The sequence below is a fragment of the Penicillium odoratum genome (genome assembly GCF_028828045.1).
Source record: "Penicillium odoratum strain IBT 22623 chromosome Unknown utg000001l_segment0_segment0, whole genome shotgun sequence".
NCBI lineage: Eukaryota > Fungi > Ascomycota > Eurotiomycetes > Eurotiales > Aspergillaceae > Penicillium > Penicillium odoratum.
The window spans coordinates 5,485,384-5,504,870 of record NW_026643143.1 but is presented as its reverse complement, the minus strand read 5'-3'; the positions used below and the strand labels follow the sequence as shown (position 1 = coordinate 5,504,870).

Genomic DNA, 19,487 nt, shown 5'->3' with positions numbered 1-19,487 from the left:
AGAACCCAGCACTTCCATATACGTTTACTACACTTCGGCACTTTCTATACGACTATGCAGGTTTTCCTTGGGAAGGGGGTGGATTTTCGTTGAAATCAGACCTAATTCAGGTTTCACAGAATTGGGAAAAATTCGTGGCTACACAATCTTTACTGGAGTATCAGGGAATTTCTTGTCCGATTTTATACATGCAAGAGGAATGTGTGAAGCAGCCTGAGCTTGATTTTCAGCTGACCGAAATGGATGAGCAGGCTGAGACTGTCAGGGAGTTCATTAGTCTTCCGTCAGTGGACGGATGGTTTCCATCCATTATTTGTGATGAATTCAAAGAGCGTGCGGGAATTTTGAAAAGACAGGCGTTGAAAAGTGCAGATTCGGAAAAGAAACGGGAGTTTATCTATGAGAGATGGATATTGATGATTTCGACCAGAGTGAGCACAGGTGATGGTGCCAGTCATCTCAAGACGTCATATCTTGAGATCTACAGCGATCTCGATTGACCGTTGGCCCGTGGGAGCCATCCACTCTATACTGTACCAACACTGAATATCATTCACCTTTCAAATTTACACCTACAATTCAAGATAGTCTTTGAACGCTTCTCGAGAATAGCATTAGACTTTGCGGGTAACAATAACTAAGTTATGTGGAGGGATCGCCTATCGTCACGGTGACATCACCACCCGCGAAACGAGCCACAAAAGCCCATGTCGAAGACCCCGCAAAGAACAGAAACGACAGAAAAGAAGAAAAAAAGAACAAAACATGAAATGACCCCATAGTCCTCATTAGGGCTATTCAGAATCCCGTAATTGTCGCAGAATCATGGAGATCAGGCTCGTACGACGCCGCAGAAACGTATACAGCACTAAACAGAGCGCGGGTTCTCGTCTTCCTCAAGAATACCCTGAGAAATTAGCTCTTCTGGATCTGGGCGATTCTGGATCTTGTGCTCCAGGTTATCGGCCAGCATGTGGCGCTCGAGTTCGCGAGCCTGAGCCTGGAGAGCCGGGGCGGCGTTGGTGGAGGGGAGAATGTTGCCTTGTGTAGTTAGTATATCATCGCAATAGCTTTGTATGCGAAAATTAACATTGGGGGAACAGGAAAAAATTCAAAGGAACTCTTTCAGGGGACTGCGAATGAAAAAGGAGAGGGAGATATACGCTCCACGAGCTCATCCCGTCCAGGCCTCTTCCCCAGATTCTTTTTCAGTTCGTCTTGCGCACGCTGGCGGGCTAGCTCTTGGTGAGCGGCTTGTAGAGATCTGTTGTCAGTCAGCCACGCCAGCTTGGAAGCAGGTCAACGAGGCGGGGCCCGTACGGGGCAACATTGGTGCTCAGGAGAATGTGACGATCCTTGAGGTCCTGCGGGTCCGGTCGGGATTGGAGGTGTTTCTCTAGCGAGTTACGGCGCTCAAAAGGAGCGATACCCAGAGGAGTTTCGTCAATCGACATGATGGGATATTGATAGTGAAAGAGGATGGACTGGAGTGGATGTAAGAAGTGAAGGGAAGGTCGATGTTAAGAGTCAAGTGCAGGTCAAGTCAAGTGACCTGGAGTTTGGGTCACGCGGGGAAGGCAACTTTATCTTACAGTTTCAGTCTAATGAAAATTACAGAATACATTTACAAAGTAATTATGAGGAAGAAAAAAAAGAATTCCAATGTAGATCTCAGTTAGATACTCATCTACCTGGCCCTCCATGAGTCACAAAAAGAAAGATAGAAAGCAACTTCTCGTGGAGAAAGACGGGAACCCATATCTTTTCCCAGGGGAATTTCCAGGGTGATAAAAGGTACAGAGGGCTTCTCAAGGAATGAATCCATAGAGCAGTCCCTCCGTGAATCGGAATCGAATCTAATCGAATTCCCTCGTCGGATCGTGTCCGGTTTTCCAACCGTATTGGGTGATCCTGGGAGTCATGCCGGGGATGGGAATGAAGTAGAAGGGAAAGCACAGGAAAAGATACACGTCCTGCAGATAAGTACAGTAACGAATCCGCTTTCACCTCGTGCGAGATGCCTGTCCTGTCATGGAGAAAAAAGACAAACTCGTCCGGTTTCTGGATGCATTCATTTCAACATGTTCACTTGGTCTGCTGAGGTCCAACGGAGTCGGTCTCAGCACCTGCTCATGCCATCAAGGAACCCAGAGCTTGCCCCGACCACGTCCATTACCACGTGAAGTACCACGAGGGGCACCACGAGCGGATCCACGACTGGATCCACCGCGGCGCCCAGAGGAACCACGACGAGGAGCTCCGTTGCCGCGTGCAGTGCCCTGGAGGTTCGGATCGACGGCGGGCGGGGCCTTAGCCCCACCGATGGATCGGCTGAACGAGTTCGGGTCAATAGGTTGAGTAGGCACTTCGATCGTAGTTGTTGGGAGTTCAGCGACGGCTGGAGGGCTGGCCTTTACAGCAGCTTTGCGAGATGCCCCGACGCGCGGACCCCGGGCGGGGCCCTTGCCGCTGCCACGGCCGCGAGGGACAAAGACCAACTCGTCCTCGTCGCTTTCATCCTCGAAGGATAGGAGAGTCTTGGGTTCGGGAGTCTGGGCCTGGGTCTGAGTCTTTTCGACGTATTTGCAGCGGTTCTTGTACTCGCGCTCTTCATACTGGATCGCGGTGCGTAGCTGGACGATGTTCTTCACACCGATCCCAAACTTCTGAGCCCAAATCTGAGTCGCGCGGTCGTTGGAGACAAGAATACAGCCTTTGGCTGCGTTCTCTCCATCCGGGCCACTGTGCAGGCGCCACAGGAGAGCACTCAGTAATGGGCGTAGTTCAGCCGGGGCGACGGGAATCGTGGATGCCGAAATGGTGCGCTGGTGGCCAGACTTGACATTCGCCGAGTTGTGTGCGTTGCCGTTCTCATGCTGGGCGCACTCGGGGCTGGTGCGCGAACTACGGGAGGAGGTGCGCGAGGGTGGCCCGCTCGGGGAGCCAGCTGAAGTGTTGGAGGTCGCTTCGGGGTCTTTTTTGAAGTTCAATCGGCTGAGTAGCATCTGCGACAGATCATCCGATGCTGGCGCAGCAGGGGTCTCCTGTCGCTCGGTCGGCGGTCGCGGAATCTCGGTGCGAGCATTGGCACCATCGCTCAGGGCCTGAGGTTCTTCCTCGAACTCCGGCAAGAAGAATTTCTCCGCATCCTCCCAGTGTTCGAACTGTTCATTGGGACCTTGAAGTTCGACTCGATTGGATGCGATGGTATCTTTGCCGGAGGTAACTCGGTCGAGAAAGCGAACAGCCTCGCGGGCATTAATGGCGACTTGCGATCTCGCCCGTTTCAAGGCGTGGAGGCGCTCAAGAGCTGCAAGTGAACCGTGCGATTAGCAGCGATCTTGAAAAGGCTGCATCGCTTGCATTTTGATTTCAAAGGACCTACTGTAAAGGGGGACAATGAGATCGATGGATCCGTTGGTGGTCCATTTCTTGATCTCGCTGATATTGGTAGTCAGAGCCGTCTCGTCCACGGCGCAGTGAAAGACCTTGCGTCCGGTCGACATGGCGGAGGGGTCAAGTATCGGTCGGAGGAAGCTCGAAGGACAGTCCTACCCTAAACAGGGGAACTGGAAGTGAAGGAAGCCGCAACTGGGGGTGAAGACTGAGGTCAGCAGAGTCCGAAGGAGGTTTGCGGATTTGGGGTGGTCTGGGAATGTGGGGGCAAGCGGGACACCGGGATGCGAAGGCAACGCACTATGTAAAATACAAGGAATCATCTGCAGCATCTTTGAGACGGTGCAACCAGTGGAAAAGCTGTGAAGTGTGATTTGCAACTCATCGAGAACCGAATCGGCTTTCAGGCTGAGTTTAAGTGATGACTAAGCGTGCTACCAGGGTTGCAGTCAACTTACTGGAAACAATGAGGATACAGAGATGAAAGAGCACAAAACAATAAAAGAGGAAAGTAAGGTTAAGTAGAGATTCTAAATGCGATGCGTATGGGAGTATCATCTAAGAGTATCAAAAATAGGTCGAAGTATAATAAAGCGATTGATCCTCCCAGCCTTGTCAACACACCAAAGTGAAATACCCTATTGCTTCACTTTCTTAATGAGACCATCAGATTCCTTCACCCGCTGCGCCCATTCACTATTGGTTCTGTTAGAATATGATTACAAGGAGTTTTCCGAGAGATAACACTTACGTCCAACTACCATCGTAGACCCGACGGAGATTGGCATCCCCGTATTCAGCCTGACCTAAGGCAGTTTCGATAATTGTCGCCGTAACACCAGTGCCACAAGAGCTGATAATTGACAGGGAAGGATCAACCTTGCGCTCCTCAAAGACCTTGCGCAGTTCCTCGGGAGATCGGTAAGCCTTGGTCTCTGGGTCCAACAAATCCTGGAAAGCCAAGCTCTTAGATCCAGGGATATGGCCCGATGAAAGACCCGGTCGTGGCTCGGGGTCGATTCCAGCCCAGCGACCATAAGAACGAGCATCCAAGATCTCCACTTCCTCTGCGCCCTCCTTGCCATAGTCTAATGCCAGCTCCTTCATCTCACGGAAGGAGATCACCAGCTTCGAATCATAGGTCGGGACAGGGTACTTGCTCTTCTCGACGGAAGCAGGCTCCCCACTTTCCGTCGGAAACCCCTCGCGAGTCCAAAGGCGGTAGTTATTCAAAATGTGAACATTGGGGTGACCGAAGACGCGCAGGGTCCAGCCCACACGCGGGGCACTGAAGATACCCACCTCGGCAGTATCGTACACCACCACCTCATCATCACGACGAATTCCAAGCTCACTCATTGCCTCTGCGAATGTCTCGCATGTTGGTAACATATGCGGATACGGCGAGTCCGGGTCTTTAACGCCGTCAAGGTCGAAGAACCGGGCTTGCGGAATGCGCGACTTGCGGAAGGAGTCAATACCTGTCCGGCCCTCAGGATCATTTGGCATAAACCATGCTGCACACAGTGGAATGACTCGTGGCGAAGTGGAGATTTTAGTGGGAGGGTTCTTTTTCAGAGCCTCATTGAGTTCCTTCGGAGTGACCAGGTATGAGGAGAAGGAAATCTGGCGGGAGCCGGGAAGACGGGAAACCATGGCTGGTCGGAACAGACGGGATGAGCGGAGGGCAGTGAACGCCATGATATTATCGTGGACGAGGGGGAACAGCCTCTTATTACATTTAATGAAGGGGAACTGTGGAGTTTGATGAAGTGCGGAGAAACTCATGTGATGAAAAGATAAACAAACCCGCTTATCAATAACTTTTTTCCCTCTTGCAAACTCCTTACCATCCAAATCAAATTCTAACCATGAAAGTCAAGCTGAAGGAATGGAATGCTATTGCCACTTGGCATTGGGATATCCCTGAGGATGAAGTCTGTGGTATCTGTCGTGTTCAGTTCGACGGCACCTGTCCGACCTGCAAATTCCCCGGTGATGACTGTTCTCTCCGTAAGTCGTCATCGAATCCACTGGAGATCAAACTGACTAATCGACAGTGCTCGGTAAATGTGGACATTCATTTCATATGGTAAAAGATATCGAGATCCGGATTATTGTACGCGACTGACTGTTAACAGCATTGCCTCTTGACCTGGATTCACCAAGAAACCTCCAAGGGACTATGTCCGATGTGTCGTCAAAGTATGTATTCCTCGACTATATAAGATCCACCTGCTAACAATTCTCAGAATTCGAATGGAAGGAGACTGAGGAGACTGAGGAAACTGAGGAAACTGAGGAAGTCGAGGACGAGCAATGACGTGTTTACATGTTTGTATGTTTCTATGGCGTTGGGCAAACTGGCAAACTGAAGGAATACCCCGCTTGTTTTTGGTGTTTTGTTTTTGCATATTTTTTGGTGTTCTGGGTAGTGGAACTTGGTCATTTCGGTTCTACTATGAGAAACTCTGACTGTTCTATCTAATTTCATTTATAAGACTCGCGGTCATAACTCCACTTGCGCGTGGGGCCAAGGCGCGGGTTTGATGCATTTCGTGATGAAGCCATTTCCATCTCTAATCACGTCAATGATAGGGGATACACTTTCAAATATCGGTGGAATAATGTTTCAAATTATTAAACACTGCTTAAATCCAAGCTTAGCTCACTCTAAGCGCACTACCCGTGTTATTCGATAGACTTCAGCGTTGTACATGGCTTTCACTATATCAATCCCGACTCATCTCCGCTGCCTGCTTCTTAAACTGTCTGGTTGGTATTTTCTGAGCGAACATCCCATCCAGTTCATTGAAAGTGCGACCCTTGAACTCTGGAACCTCAAACCACGCCCACACCAGACTTAGAAAAGAGAGACCCATCCATACAAATGCAGATTTACCACCCAAGTCAGCTAGGGAAGTTGAATGTTAGTATGCTATTTGACATCTTCCTTCGTGCAAAGATACCGCTATCTGTGTTGATTAAATAGGGTGAAATGAAATTCATGATCCAGCTAACCAAAGCATTCGTCATCATGGCAAGACTTTGCGTTTGGGCTCGAAGTTTGATGGAGCTGACCTCGGCACTGATCGTCCAACTCACTGCACCTACGGTAGGGGCATAGAACAGTTGAGCAAAGTTCATGACATACCCTACATAGTATAGGGCGGCCATGCTGGAGAAGCATCCAGCCACGCCGACCGATAACAGCAAGGGCGCATTGAGAGCGATCCCTGTCAACAAAAGTGGTCGACGGCCTATAGATAATACGGCTCAGTCAGTTCTTAAATCGACTCAAAGGAGATCATGGGGGCTGACCAATATAGTTCATGATAAACCATGAAACAATATTTCCAAACATGGCCACACCAAAGCCTCCAAGTGCTAATTTGAAGGTAAAGCTAACCGGAAGTCCGGAGATACCCAGAAAATATAATGCTTGAGAGTAGAACGCGATACCCGTTGCCTGTTGAACACAAAACATGCCACAAGAGATTCTTGTTCTGCGCCAATCAGTGCCTCGGAAACAATCTGCATAGGAGGCATCCTTTTGACTTTCAGCCACTGCTTGTTCCTCGGCAATGGAAGCTTGGATTTCCTCCAGAATTAAGGAAGTGTCGGTAGACTCCGGATGTAGTCTTTGCAGGCTCTTCTTTGCTCCATCGATATGACCCTTTCGACAAAGGTACCAGGGGCTCTCGGGCATGAAAAGAGCGTATAAGCCGATAAAGCAAGGAAAAGCCCACTGTGCCGCAAACAAAACCTTATAAGATGCCGAGCTCAATATAGCAAAGCGGGTATTTCCAATGGCGATGGCAGTGAGCTGACCAGCGTTAATAAACAAATTGACCGCTGCAGTTAATGACGGGCGCAATGGAGTTGGGGCAATCTCGGACGCATAGACGGAACTGAGAGTCAGGAAAAACCCCAAAGCAATGCCATTGATCTATTATTGGGTTAGTTCGCAAAAGAAAATGGGAGACACAGGGCAACACTTACAATCTTTCCAGCCAGAAGCATACCCGGACCGTCGGCAGCGTATTCGAGACCAACATCCAACAATGAAACTGCAGCTCCCACGGCAAACCCAATTCTTCTACCACCACGGTCTGAGATATAGCCACAGATTATACTCCCTACATGGCTGATGTAAGCTTTCATACTGCCAGCGATGATAACAGGAACCCACCAATCAACATCCCAAGCGAGCTCATGGCCGTCCAGAGGGAATTCCAAGTTGCGGAGATCAGAAGTTCGCCTTGATATTCGTAGCCGAATACCATTTTGAACCCTGGCAATGAGACAGATATAGAGTTGACCCCTGAACATGACAAACATGGTTAATAAACCGGTCAGTGAAACTGAAAGAGAAAAATCATACCGATATCAAAACCCCAAAGCATTGAGCTCGCGCAAGCACCAATGCTATACATAATGACCTTGGGGTTTTTCTTCGCGGAGGCACAGGCACCTTCCTTGGGCCCATCGTTTCCCCTGGCCGGGGATACATTCTCGATCATCTCTGAGGTTGTGGTCTTTTTGTATTCTTTTGGATCCAAGTCCACCGACAAATCGCGAGGGAAGGAATCCATTGTTGGATTGAAAGGGACTTTCTAAGTACCCTTGCAAGACAAGACAGGGTGCAGGCAGGTCGCGCTGCAGATCCGGACTAGATCCAAATGATGGGGACTAAAGTGATCAGAAAGTCGAGGTAGGCCCACATATTTGAATCAAATCACCTACCCCATACATCCTCAAATACTGGGGGAAAAAGTGCGGAGAAACCGGGTACTGGAGGTCGAAATTGCCAGTATCCACAGGAGGACGGTAGATCGGCTACACGGCAGAGAGGTGGACGGCAGATAAGTGGACGGGGTGTCACGGATTGAGAGAATGCGACTATGTCACTGATAGGTCTATCCGTAGCTTATTTCTCTTTTTTCATCATTGACCGGCCTATTATACTTGTGTAGAAGTTTAGCCTAAAATTCCCGCATTACACTGCCTCCTCGATTGGTCTCCAAAATCGCCACCCATGGCCCAGTGTTTGAGAAAATGAAGCCGTCTGTACTTCCCCTTATTTTATGTAATTAATATTTCTTCAAAGACAATAGTACAGACTAATACGAGTTTATGGAATTTATGAGATGGTATATTTGTAAAAAATCATATTTATGAAATTGAAGTAAACCACACAGCAAAGATAAAGTAGCAAACCATCCATAATAACTTCTTGTTATACTTACCTCGATTTCTTTGGACTAAATATATGGCAATCAAAGTTCTTTCCAGAACCCAATGTCCTCTATGTGCAAGGAATATTCACATGCCCCGGTGGTAATCTTATATAGTCCATTAAGAGACCGCCAGCATCGAACAGCACGATCCCAATAGCCACTGACGTCTCGTTGGGGAACCAAAAGCTTGATTTGCTTGGTTTCGCCAGACTCAAGCCATTGTTTTGTGAAAGCGATCAGTTCAGACCGTGGCTTCCAAATGACAAGGTCCAATGGAGGCTCGCTGTACACTTGGACTACCTCATATCCCGCTCTCGGGCCTGTGTTTTGGACGTCGACGATTATAGTGATCATCTCGTTTTCACGTTCTCCGCTCTGGAGAGCAACTTTCAAATTTTTATACTGAAGGAATGGGTGAGTTTTGGCACCCGACATAGAGCAAGCTACTTTGGTTATTCACAATAATGCATAGGACATCGTAATTCCGCGTGGCTTCTACGTCTCCACTACGGACATCTGGAGCTCTAATTCGTGGTCTGATCCAATTTTCTTCGATGTTCCTGGAATCGACCAAGATGTTAGTCGTTACTCAGTCTCCCCTGGCGAATTGTCGGTACGAATGTCTTGCTAATGTAACCAGCTCTTTTTCGATGACGATGGCAAAGTTTACTTTTCCGCCGTTAACATGATCACCCATCCAAGGGTTAAGAAACACGGTCTTGGACTGGCAACTTTCACTTCAGAGATAGACCTCGGTACAGGTCGATGTCTTGGGCCTGTGAGATATAACCGGATCTCGCCGTTCAGTATCGGTATTGCTGAAGGCCCTCATATCTTCAAAAAAGACGGATTTTATTATCTGAGCACAGCGGAAGGCGGCACTGATGAGGGCCACCAGCAGTGGATCTGTCGCAGCTCCACGGGACCATTTGGACCTTGGGAAGTCGGACCAGAAGGAACTGTCAACCCAGTCATATTCAATGATGATGATCCTTCGGTCCGCAACACAGGACATCTGGATTTCATTGAAACTTCCAATGGCAAATGGTGGGCTGTGTTCCTAGGTGTCCGACCTCAGGGCGAGAACTCTGAACTCATATCCCAGCTTCGACGAGAAACATTCCTGGCTCCTGTAGAATGGGTCGATGGTTGGCCAATTGTCAATGATCGTCAAAAGATCGGTCTCCAGGTACAGGCGGAAGGTATGAAGCTCCTCCCACGACCGGAGATTTGGAGAGATGACTTCAGCGGTCCGAAAATGCAATTGGATTGGTATCGACTAAGAACGCCGTTGAAAGAGGATTATTCCTTCTTTGAGCGACGAGGGTGCTTAAGCATTTATGGAAATGCATATCGCATCGACCAGTCCGAATGCCCTTCCATGCTGCTACAGAAGCAGACTGGGTTTTCAGGCGACTGGTCCACCAAATTAGATTTTGCACCTACAGAGGCTGGCCATGAGGCTGGAACAGCGATCTGGTGGTCACAGTTTGCATATGCTTCGATTGGAATCCGCAAGCCTTGGGATGATGAAAAGGCAGGACTGGAAGTTGTATCACGATACTATGATGGGGACAGTGACGAGTTCAAGGTATTGACTATCTCATTCCATTGATATGTGCAAGGGTGCTAAACATACTAGGAAAATATCCATCAACTACAGCAAATTTCTCCTCTCGAACTCACCATCTGCGCACATCCCACAAGATACGAACTCTTCTTCTCATGCGAGGAAACTCAATCTAAATTGATTAAATTGGGTGAAATCACCAGCACAGCGTTGACTCATCGTCGGTCGGGGAAAGAGTCGCCTAATACTGGAGCTCATTTCGCAATCTATGCACAAGGTGCTTATGACAAACCATGTTTTCAACCAGCGCATTTTGAGTATGCGCAATGGAGGACTAGCTGATCAATGGTTTGGGGGACTTGGAGGACTGTGTATATACTAGGTCCACAGACAAGTTCGAATCCGTCTATTAAGAGATTGAGCCCGTGCTTTCAACCAAGCTCAGCCTGGGTAAACTAGTTTAGTTCAACTAATTTCAAGTCCCAGGATGTCGACAAGGGTATCTTTGATTCCATATTGATGACCATCAGATGGTTGGACCGAACCGTGTCCATATCTTGTTTGTAAAAGAATCTACTCGAGAGATGAAGCGCTTCCAATCGAAGATAGGGACAAAGATGAAGGTGACACCGAAAAATAAAATACCAGGAAGTTCCTGAGAATCATGACTCAAATTTCATGTGGCAGACAGAGCCCAACAGCCTGAAAGTCCTCATAATCCTTGTCATCGGTCCAGAGAGATTGATAGTTGGTCATAACATGATCACGGAATTGCGCTGCAGTGAAGCCTTTGGACTCGAATCACGTGTTTAAATAGATAAGAGATAAGAGCCTTGGAAGCTCCACCTTCGTCGATCATGTCTGTATCCTTAGCAGCTGAACCGTTCCCAGGTTAAGATGTAGTGACTGCAATGTCTCTGAATAACCCAACTCAGCCTCTCTTCCAATCTTCCGTTCCCAAGGAAATCCCACAACCTGTATCCCGATCACAGCTAAACGGCCCGCACCCCGCAGGGGCAAAGGAGTCCCAAGCCTCACCCCAAGCAATAGATGACCCGCGCACAGCAGCCGAACTCCAAGATGGAGCCCCGCAACAGCCAGCTTTCCAGCCATTCTTCACGCTAATCGAAGACATCCCTACGGCCGAATACCACCATCCAACCGTGCACTACATCTTCTCCGACGACGACACCGACATCATAACCGAGGCAGCTCTCCGCAGCCTGGAAGCACAGCAGGATGCTCTGCCAGGCAGCAAGAAGCATCATACCTACATCGGGCAGCATGATGGGCAAGAAGACCACGACGCATCCACCCTTCTTCCGCCGCCGATCCCAGGCATTCGAGAGAACTATGTCATTCTAGACGTTGAACCAGTACCTGCGTCAGAGCACACAACCACTGCACCTTCACCAGCAGCAATGCAGTTTGGCCCCGGTGTGAATCCCATGTCATCATCACCAGCGACACAGCCTTCTCCCGGCGCAGGCACAGCACCACAACCGCAGTTCCGCGTGACATCGGCAAAGAGTTTCTCGCCAGACTGGCAAGTCATGAGAAGTGAGATGGTTCCAGCGCCGACATTTGAGAATAACGAGGACGGTGACGGGACGGGACATGGTCTTTTGCTGAAGATCCACGGGACGGGCGGGTTACCGTATGCTGCAGAGTCTACAAAGGAGCGTGGAACGTCGCGGTTGGAGGAGATGATGAATCAGTTTGCGAAGCGGATGTCGGAGTTGCAGACTGTTATCGATTCGGCATATGTGGAAGGCGAAAAGCGCCAGGATGGTGACGCGGAGGTCGAGGCTGGGGTAGACGAACAGGAGCAGTCGCACGATAAGACGATAAATACAGAGGAACAGCCGGAAGATGAAGCGCCTGAGGTTGCCCAGCAAGAGCAAATCAGCCCGAAACCAGTTCCTGGATGAAGGGAAAGTGCAGTTATGATGAATTTTTGTTCCTCGGTGATCATAATCTGGCATTTAGGCGTTGATTGGGCGTAATTGAGTTTCATTCTGATGAATATACCACTCTGCTTACTATTGAGCTTGCTGAATTTAAGAGTTCTCTACTACACACAAGAAACAAATCGATGCATTTGATTAATACCAAACTTGGTCAGCATAAGTATGATCTGAAATCACCCAACGCCTGAGAAATAACTTCTCTATGGAGTCCACTCCACCCAAAGATCAATCACATAGAATAGAAAAAAACAAGGAATGACCATCAAACATTCTTTTAGCCAGAAACTCCAGTCAACCTAGCACCAGCGACATTGGGTATCAAGAGGCCTCATTAAAAACGTGAGAAAAGGAATCGAAAGGAAAAGAAATATTACTGATTAGTTCGGAGCGCGATTGCGGTAGAAGCGTCGACCGGGGACAGCGGACGGGGGCACGTTCTCGCGGCCCTCCATCATGCCAGACATCTTCTTGGAGAGCATCTTCTGAGGAAGCTTGCTCTCGACACTGTTGTTTGTGCTGATCGAGTCAGAACGGCGGCGCTTGAGAGTTACCTGCTCAGGTTCGTCTCTAGGGGTATTTTCCAGCTCCATGACTGGGGTCTGAAGGGGAGTATCGGGCTTGCTGGGGACGGAGTTCTCGTCAACGTCAGCGAGGGATTTGGCGACGTTTAGATCGACCTCCCTAAGACCGGTGTTGTTATAGGTCACCGCAGTTGATGATCGCCGGGTCTCTGGCTCCTCCACAGGGTCGCTATATACGTAGGCTTTTGTAGGGGATGTAGCGGGAGGGCTAGAGACAGGCTCTGGTTGAGTGTCTTCTTCCTCACTGAACGGAAGTGCAGTAAACTGCTTGGATGTGCGGTGTCGGGAACGGAGGCCCTCGTGGGACTCAGTACGTGGCAGAGTTGAAGGGTACTCGTACTTGCGTCTCTTTGGCGTGACGCCAGATGGGATGTATTCCTTCATGGGGTGGCTCTCAAAGTTGCCCCGAAGGTCGACGAGAGGCTGACGGACCTCCTCTTGCAGAGGTGCTGTGCACTGTTTCATATTCGCAGTATGTAAATCGATGTCACCCTGAAGCTGACCAGCACGTTCCCCAAAGCTATCCAACTGACCCTGGATAGCTTCCCGGGAGCCTCGCACGCTCGAATTGATCGCAGCCAGACTACCGAGCTGTGCTTCATGGAAGCGGCCATTGTGAGATCGCGCCTTGGCAACAAAATCATCGAGGGCCTCCATTTGCTTGCTCATGTCACTCATTTGGGCATCCACAATACGAACAGTCTCTTGGTGCACAGACTCGGTGGTGCGCTGGATTGCAGCATTGCGTTGATCGAATGTTTCCCAATCATGTTGCATCTTGGTCTTAATATCATCTCGGGATGTGATAACATCCTTGGTAAACTGTTCTTCCTTGAAGATCCACTCGTCAACGTGTCGATCATATTGAACAGTTGCTTGCTCCAGACAATCTCCAGAAGTGGAAATGTCGTTACGAAGCCCGTCGACCTTGGTCTTGAGACGAGCGGATTGCCTTTGGCTTGAATCTTCGAGCAAGCTTCGGATCTGAGACATGAGATTGTCGCGTTCATCCTGAGCACAGGCCTGTTCCTCTTCCATCACCTGCGCTAGGCTAGATGAGGCTTTGCGGTTCGCCTCCACTGCTTGGCGATTGGATTCCTGAAGTTCGACTCGAAGACGGTGGACCTCGTTCTTTTGTTGTTCCAGATGACTTGCCATGGTGTCGAACATGCTCTTGAAATCCTTTCCAAGGGCACTGTAGGACGAGTGTAACTGCAAGTGAAACTGGGAGAATTCACCAATGACCTCCTCGGAAATCCGCGCAGCTGCAGCCGACAGCCCGTTCAACCCTTCACCAACCTTTGTCTTGACATCCTCTCGAAGAACTTTAATCTCCTCAAGAACCTCATTCATCTCATCATGTGCACCGCTAGTCTGGATCTTGGCTTCAGCTGCGACCTTGTCAAAGGTGGAGTCGTATTCTTGAAGCTGAGAGCGGGCTGCCTGAACCGCACCAAGTTCACTGCCAATAAATTCATGGATGCGGGTAGATATGCTCTCGAGTAGCTGGGCATGCTGCGCTTGAAAGTTTTCCATCCGAGCATCAATCTTTTCAGTTACAGTGCAAACTTGTCCAGTGGATGTCTGCCATGTATGGCGATTGTCGGTTTCCAAATCATCTTTGCGGTCTATTTTGGCATGAAGTCCGTAAACATCATCAACGGTGCTATCCAGCATTGCCAAAATATCCGTTCCGATCTCACGCAGCCTTTTTTCAGTGAGTTGATGAGCCCTACGAACTGTCATCTCCTCTTCTAGCTTCTCAGAGACGTTCTTCAGGTTCCGTGCAGTCTCGTCCAGGGCACCTCTCGTGGTCCTGAGTTTATTCTGAGTACTCTCATTATCGCCCTTCAAGGTGTTAAAATTTCCAGTGAGCGCAAATAACTCTTGGACCTTGTGTCGTAGACTTGACTCCATCGATTCGATCTTTGCACGTTGTTCTCCGTTAACGATTCTGCGAGACTCGCTTTCCATAGTCATCTCTTCATATGCTTCCGGCGTCATGTACACACCGTTGCGGTGGCGTGTAGCAATGAGCTCGCTCTTCAATTTTTGGAATTCCATTCCGACCTCCCGAAGTAGCTTGTTCTTCGAGACAAGGGAGTTGATCTGTGGTTTGTTACGGATGTTCTTTGCCCGGAAAGCGTAATCTAGTGTCGAAATCGTCTCTTCCAGATTGCCGCGTGCAGGCGAGACTGTGGCAATGATGCATGTCTTGGTACGACCACCCAGCGAATCTTGTAACAACCGTGTGAGTTTCGACTCCCGATACGGGATATGCGAGCTCTTGTCCACCAACGCGTTGATGACTCGCCCCAACGTTAGTAAGCTCTTATTGATCAGACCAGCCTCAGCTGCGCGCTTGTTTTCTGCGCCACTCCTCCCGATATTTTCACTTCCAGCCAAGTCAACCAAATTCAGCTTCCCAGAGCTAACATAATCTTCGCCGGACTCGCTTGTTCGATTTGTAAGAACAGTGATTGTGAAAATGGTGTGGCTGCGAGAACTCAAATCGTTGCATTTTGTCGAAGCAACCTGTCGCTTCAGGCTACCCATCTGCAATAGCTTAATACCGGTAGATGCGGAATCGATGTAGGTTTCTTCCATTCCTTGCACCATAGTGGCGGCATGGCCCTTCTTCTCATTCTCAAAAATCTTCAATTTGGTGTTATCGTCGAAAGAGAGCAAATCACGTAGTTCTTCGTTGTAGAGCTCGATGAAAGAGCACTTGACTGTGCTTTCGGTGCCTTCGAGTTTGTGAAACAGAGAATAGAGGGTGCGTGGAATAATACCCGCGTCGTCAGACAGGATTCCCAGGGTGTCAGTCATGTCTCCGGACATGGTGTATGTCTTTCCGGTGCCAGTCTGACCGTATGCGAAGATGGTACAATTAAAGCCTGCCAGCATCTGCAACATCTTTAGCAAGAAATCTCATCGATACTAGAAGTCCTGGCCTACCTCATTGATAATCGGCGTAACAGTTTCTTCAAACACCACGGTTTGGTCAGCGGCTGGGGAGAAAACCTTGTCGAAGGCATATGTCTTGTTTGAAAGTGAATTGGGGCCCATAGACAGGTCAACCTGCTTTCCGCTGACTCCTTCGGTAGACAGCACAACACCACTATTCTCCTTGATCTCGCGGTCATTTCTACCGCGACAACGCACCACGACATGAATACTTGTGTTCTCGTTGATTTCCCGTTCGAATTCTCGCTCTTGTCGCTTTGCTGTCGCGTTAGAATGGTCGGGGCTGGGTTTTGAAGGGCGCGCAGTAAGAGCGGCCCCTGCTGATGTCGTAGACTTTGATGTGACTGCGGGCGACACTCCTCGTTGTTCCGGTACGGCGGATCCTGCACGTCGAGTCGGCTGGCGCAAACCTGTCCGCCTCGCAGGGAGGGAAGAGGCAGGCCGAGCTGGGCCGGCCATAGTAGTTGATCTTGCGATTAACGTTGGTTAAAATTAAAGACGAAACAATGTGATAAAGACGATCGGTGCCTCAGGGCTGTTGGTAAAGGGGGGGGGGGGGGTCAACCGTGGATCACTAGAGATCGTTAAGGTTGTCATGCGCGTGTGGATCCATCCAAAACATATGTAAACAAATACCACGTGACTGTATATACAAGGAACGAAGCATTTGGGCAGAGCCACTACTACACCGCCTGCCAAACAAAGCTATACACATGACTGAGGTCATCGCGGTTTCCCCGCGGGTGATCCTTAGGGGTGCTTTCCCTCCATATCTCTACCATTCTCGGTCACTTCCTCATTCTATAATAGTTTTGCGAATGGTTCTTAACACAGTAACGCCGCCATGACTTCGAGAAACTCAGCACCAGTCCAGATCTTCCCTGGTAAAGGCCTGGGCTTTATCAGCATGTCTCTCTATCTCCGCGCATAAAGATAAGGCTAATTGTTGTTCAGCTCTCGGTGCTTCTCTACACAACGTCTTAACTCGAGTCAAATCCCATCCACACGTCTATCCTGCGATCGACCTAGCCTACTCTTCCACGGAACCTCTATTGAAACCAGTGGTACTACAGCTGCCCTCCAACGGGTTACGCTTGCGCTTTGACGGCCCCGACCAGAGACTCAGGTTGATTGAAGTGCTAGATTTCTCTCGAGTGAATTTGATCTACAAAAGCCAGGATGTGCTCAAGCTTGGAAAAACAGACGAACTGGCGACCTCCCCGCAAGGTCCCAGTTTCCGACATGTCTACAACCGCTTGTTCGGTCCGTCTTACCCTGGCGAGTATGTTCCGCCGGCGGACAGGTCTTCTTACGGTACCTACGTGCTATCGTACCCGGGAGTCGCATTCTCCTTCCCACTCCAGCACTCGGCATGGTCCGACCAGTGCGACTTTGTAGCCTTGCTTTCGTCCTCTGCTGCTCTGCCAGCGACCTCCATGTCCATCTTCCAAGGGTCCTCCTGGCCAGAGGTTCGCATGAAGCTGTTCACTCAACCGCCTCAGGGTCCACGATTTTCTGCTGTTGTTGGCAAATCACGAGATTCCTTCGCCGATGAGATTGAGGAAATTCATATCCTCGGCGCTGGCAAGCTAGAAGTGATTCGGCGAACGAGTCCCCCGTTGCTCATCAACCTCGGGCAAACCACTCCCCAAGACTTGATCGCTGGGTTTGGACCTCCAGATGCTATTTATCGTAAACATGACCGGCGAATCTCCATTCACCGTGCAACAGGGGCTGGCGGTGGGGATCCTCTGCATATGAGCCCCCCGCCAGGACGAGCGATGGATATACCTGACACTGATCATTCCTCTAGTAACAGCGTAACAGATGACTCGGATGAGGAAATTTCTCCAGGAAATATCGGTGACCCAACTTCCTTGCCCGCGGAATGCTTCTTCAACTACTTTCATCACGGATTCGATGCCTTCGTTTCATACCCAACTACAGCAGGGCCGGCCTTCCCGAACTCTGGAATCCCTGACCCATCTCCTCCGCCCTCTTCATCTCAGCTGACCGTAACGAAATTGATTCTTCATGGAAATGTACCAGGGTCGTATCCTTTTAATCGTCACCGCCGAAGCCGCTGGATGATTCATCTCGACCAGTCTGGCGATGGTCTTACTTCTGAAACGCCATATGACGAAATTTCTGAGCGGCTCCGCGAGGTTTGGAAAGGGTCATATGGCAACCAAGCAGAGGAGCGTGCTACACAACGGCCCATGGTGTTGAACCGAGGCTGGGGCGACAGTCCGGAGAGCAGCGTCGAGTTCCTCGGGGGTTGGGAAGAAACCACAGCCCGAGGACCCAGGACTGGTCCGGATGGGCAAGATGGCGGCTTGGGAAATACGGAACTCTTTGGATTTCCAGGCCTTTTGTTTGAAGTGTTGAAGAATAGCGCAGTGAGCTGTTTGACGGTCTATTAATCTCTACCTTTGGGTATCTGGGTGCATGAACAGCACGGCGTTTTATGAATACTCGATTTAATACAAGCGATGAATGACATTGATGTTCAACGACAGGGTGATTGGATTTTGTAGATTTACACACCAGGGCAATTAGGAGGCGATATATATCCGGAAATCACTGAATGATTGGGGTCAACATATCTTACACCTCAACATATCTTACACCCGATGAAGCTAGATTAGTGTTTGAACGCAAAACGCTTCTAATTCCCATGACATCGCTTTGTTTCCTTTTTGCTGCCAGCTCCCAGAAATGTAGTGAGGTGAAAGAGGGAGAAATGAGAAGGTGAGGATATCACTTCTATATAACTGCTGCAGCTTAAGGTGCTTACGAGGTTGCGCAAAGAACCAATCCCAACAGATCTGGGAGAAGATATCTGGCAGATCGAATCCGCACGAAAAAGACTTGAAACACATTTACAACCGGCTGAAAAGACTCGGAGCGTACGAAAAGCAAAAACAGGTAAATATGTGGTATTTTGGGGAATCACTTTCATTCAGTCATCACATTCGTTCTCTTCACTATTTGCCATATCAAACTCCTCACATGTGGTAGGCACAAGTCTCGGGTCCGCAACCTCCACGGAGACAAAAGGGAGGTTTGCCATTTTCAGAAGGTACTGACGAATCTTTTGAGCACATTTCACCCACGAGTCATCAAACCTCTCCCGCCGGGCGAGAACCAAAACCGTGATGACAGGCTGTGGATTCTCTCCCCAAAGGGAGTGCCAGGTAAGTAGCATCGTCTCCAGAGGCTCAATGCCGTAAGGTGTGCCATCCGGAGAATGTGGTCCGTGAAGACCCTATCCCAAGCAAGATTGTGACCTCCACTGCCTGGGGCAAACCATCTGTTTTAGCGGGAGACCGCATAGCTGTGGGCCTCCCACGCGGAGTGCTTCGTTCCAGATCCCGTCGTCGGTCAGGTAGCCCTGGCCAGGTAGAGTCCATGGGCTTCCAAGTCTCTGGGCTTGGACTTGGGCTGGGCGGGTATTTCCTGCGCCAGGTGGGAAGTCCGTGGATAAGTTCGAGGTTGGCCAGGGGTTGGTAAGATTGTTTGGGGCTATGAGGGGGGTAGTCATGCCCTTTTCCGAACGCTTATTGGCCACCCACTGACGGGATTAGCTCACTTGAGGAGCAGGTGTCATGATGGGAGTAGTCATGCCCATGAGAAGATATAGGTCGATGGCAGGCTCCATTTGTGGAGCGGGACTCATCGTCAGAGGAGCTGGGATGTAAGGATCCTAGTAAGGAGGGGTCAGTCAAGGGCCCAGAGTGATCAAACGAGCATTGAGGGCCCT

The 19,487-nt window shown here is 49.6% G+C and overlaps 10 protein-coding genes across 10 annotated transcripts; 4 read left to right on the top strand and 6 right to left on the bottom strand.

Moving 5' to 3' along the window:
• Positions 1-868: 868 nt before the first annotated feature.
• N7520_001991 (RPEL repeat-containing protein) lies at positions 869-1,454 on the bottom strand (the record flags this gene model as incomplete). The annotated part of the gene is made up of 3 exons (XM_057135926.1): positions 869-1,041; positions 1,164-1,264; positions 1,321-1,454. The coding sequence occupies 3 exons, from the start codon at positions 1,452-1,454 to the stop codon at positions 869-871; spliced, it is 408 nt and encodes a 135-aa protein (XP_057001862.1).
• Positions 1,455-2,138: 684 nt separating this feature from the next.
• On the bottom strand, positions 2,139-3,506 carry N7520_001990 (uncharacterized protein; the record flags this gene model as incomplete). Its single annotated transcript, XM_057135925.1, has 2 exons — positions 2,139-3,310; positions 3,386-3,506. The coding sequence occupies 2 exons, from the start codon at positions 3,504-3,506 to the stop codon at positions 2,139-2,141; spliced, it is 1,293 nt and encodes a 430-aa protein (XP_057001861.1).
• Positions 3,507-4,034: 528 nt separating this feature from the next.
• On the bottom strand, positions 4,035-5,097 carry N7520_001989 (sulfurtransferase; the record flags this gene model as incomplete). Its single annotated transcript, XM_057135924.1, has 2 exons — positions 4,035-4,092; positions 4,148-5,097. 2 exons carry the CDS (start codon positions 5,095-5,097, stop codon positions 4,035-4,037), a joined length of 1,008 nt encoding a protein of 335 aa, XP_057001860.1.
• Positions 5,098-5,267: 170 nt separating this feature from the next.
• N7520_001988 (anaphase promoting complex subunit 11) lies at positions 5,268-5,719 on the top strand (the record flags this gene model as incomplete). Its single annotated transcript, XM_057135923.1, has 4 exons — positions 5,268-5,409; positions 5,457-5,488; positions 5,538-5,601; positions 5,649-5,719. 4 exons carry the CDS (start codon positions 5,268-5,270, stop codon positions 5,717-5,719), a joined length of 309 nt encoding a protein of 102 aa, XP_057001859.1.
• A 409-nt stretch (positions 5,720-6,128) lies between these two features.
• On the bottom strand, positions 6,129-7,991 carry N7520_001987 (uncharacterized protein; the record flags this gene model as incomplete). Its single annotated transcript, XM_057135922.1, has 6 exons — positions 6,129-6,310; positions 6,366-6,656; positions 6,718-7,345; positions 7,399-7,508; positions 7,589-7,720; positions 7,781-7,991. The coding sequence occupies 6 exons, from the start codon at positions 7,989-7,991 to the stop codon at positions 6,129-6,131; spliced, it is 1,554 nt and encodes a 517-aa protein (XP_057001858.1).
• A 904-nt stretch (positions 7,992-8,895) lies between these two features.
• N7520_001986 (glycosyl hydrolase) lies at positions 8,896-10,251 on the top strand (the record flags this gene model as incomplete). Its single annotated transcript, XM_057135921.1, has 4 exons — positions 8,896-8,921; positions 8,984-9,050; positions 9,109-9,213; positions 9,277-10,251. 4 exons carry the CDS (start codon positions 8,896-8,898, stop codon positions 10,249-10,251), a joined length of 1,173 nt encoding a protein of 390 aa, XP_057001857.1.
• An 866-nt stretch (positions 10,252-11,117) lies between these two features.
• On the top strand, positions 11,118-12,137 carry N7520_001985 (uncharacterized protein; the record flags this gene model as incomplete). Its single annotated transcript, XM_057135920.1, has 1 exon — positions 11,118-12,137. The coding sequence occupies one exon, from the start codon at positions 11,118-11,120 to the stop codon at positions 12,135-12,137; it is 1,020 nt and encodes a 339-aa protein (XP_057001856.1).
• Positions 12,138-12,553: 416 nt separating this feature from the next.
• Positions 12,554-16,183, bottom strand: N7520_001984 (putative kinesin family protein (BimC); the record flags this gene model as incomplete). The annotated part of the gene is made up of 2 exons (XM_057135919.1): positions 12,554-15,664; positions 15,716-16,183. The coding sequence occupies 2 exons, from the start codon at positions 16,181-16,183 to the stop codon at positions 12,554-12,556; spliced, it is 3,579 nt and encodes a 1,192-aa protein (XP_057001855.1).
• A 385-nt stretch (positions 16,184-16,568) lies between these two features.
• N7520_001983 (UPF0183 domain protein) lies at positions 16,569-18,147 on the top strand (the record flags this gene model as incomplete). The annotated part of the gene is made up of 2 exons (XM_057135918.1): positions 16,569-16,608; positions 16,679-18,147. The coding sequence occupies 2 exons, from the start codon at positions 16,569-16,571 to the stop codon at positions 18,145-18,147; spliced, it is 1,509 nt and encodes a 502-aa protein (XP_057001854.1).
• A 539-nt stretch (positions 18,148-18,686) lies between these two features.
• N7520_001982 (uncharacterized protein) lies at positions 18,687-19,403 on the bottom strand (the record flags this gene model as incomplete). The annotated part of the gene is given in 3 exon segments (XM_057135917.1): positions 18,687-18,992; positions 19,035-19,298; positions 19,317-19,403. The coding sequence occupies 3 exon segments, from the start codon at positions 19,401-19,403 to the stop codon at positions 18,687-18,689; spliced, it is 657 nt and encodes a 218-aa protein (XP_057001853.1).
• Between the last annotated feature and the right edge of the window lie 84 nt (positions 19,404-19,487).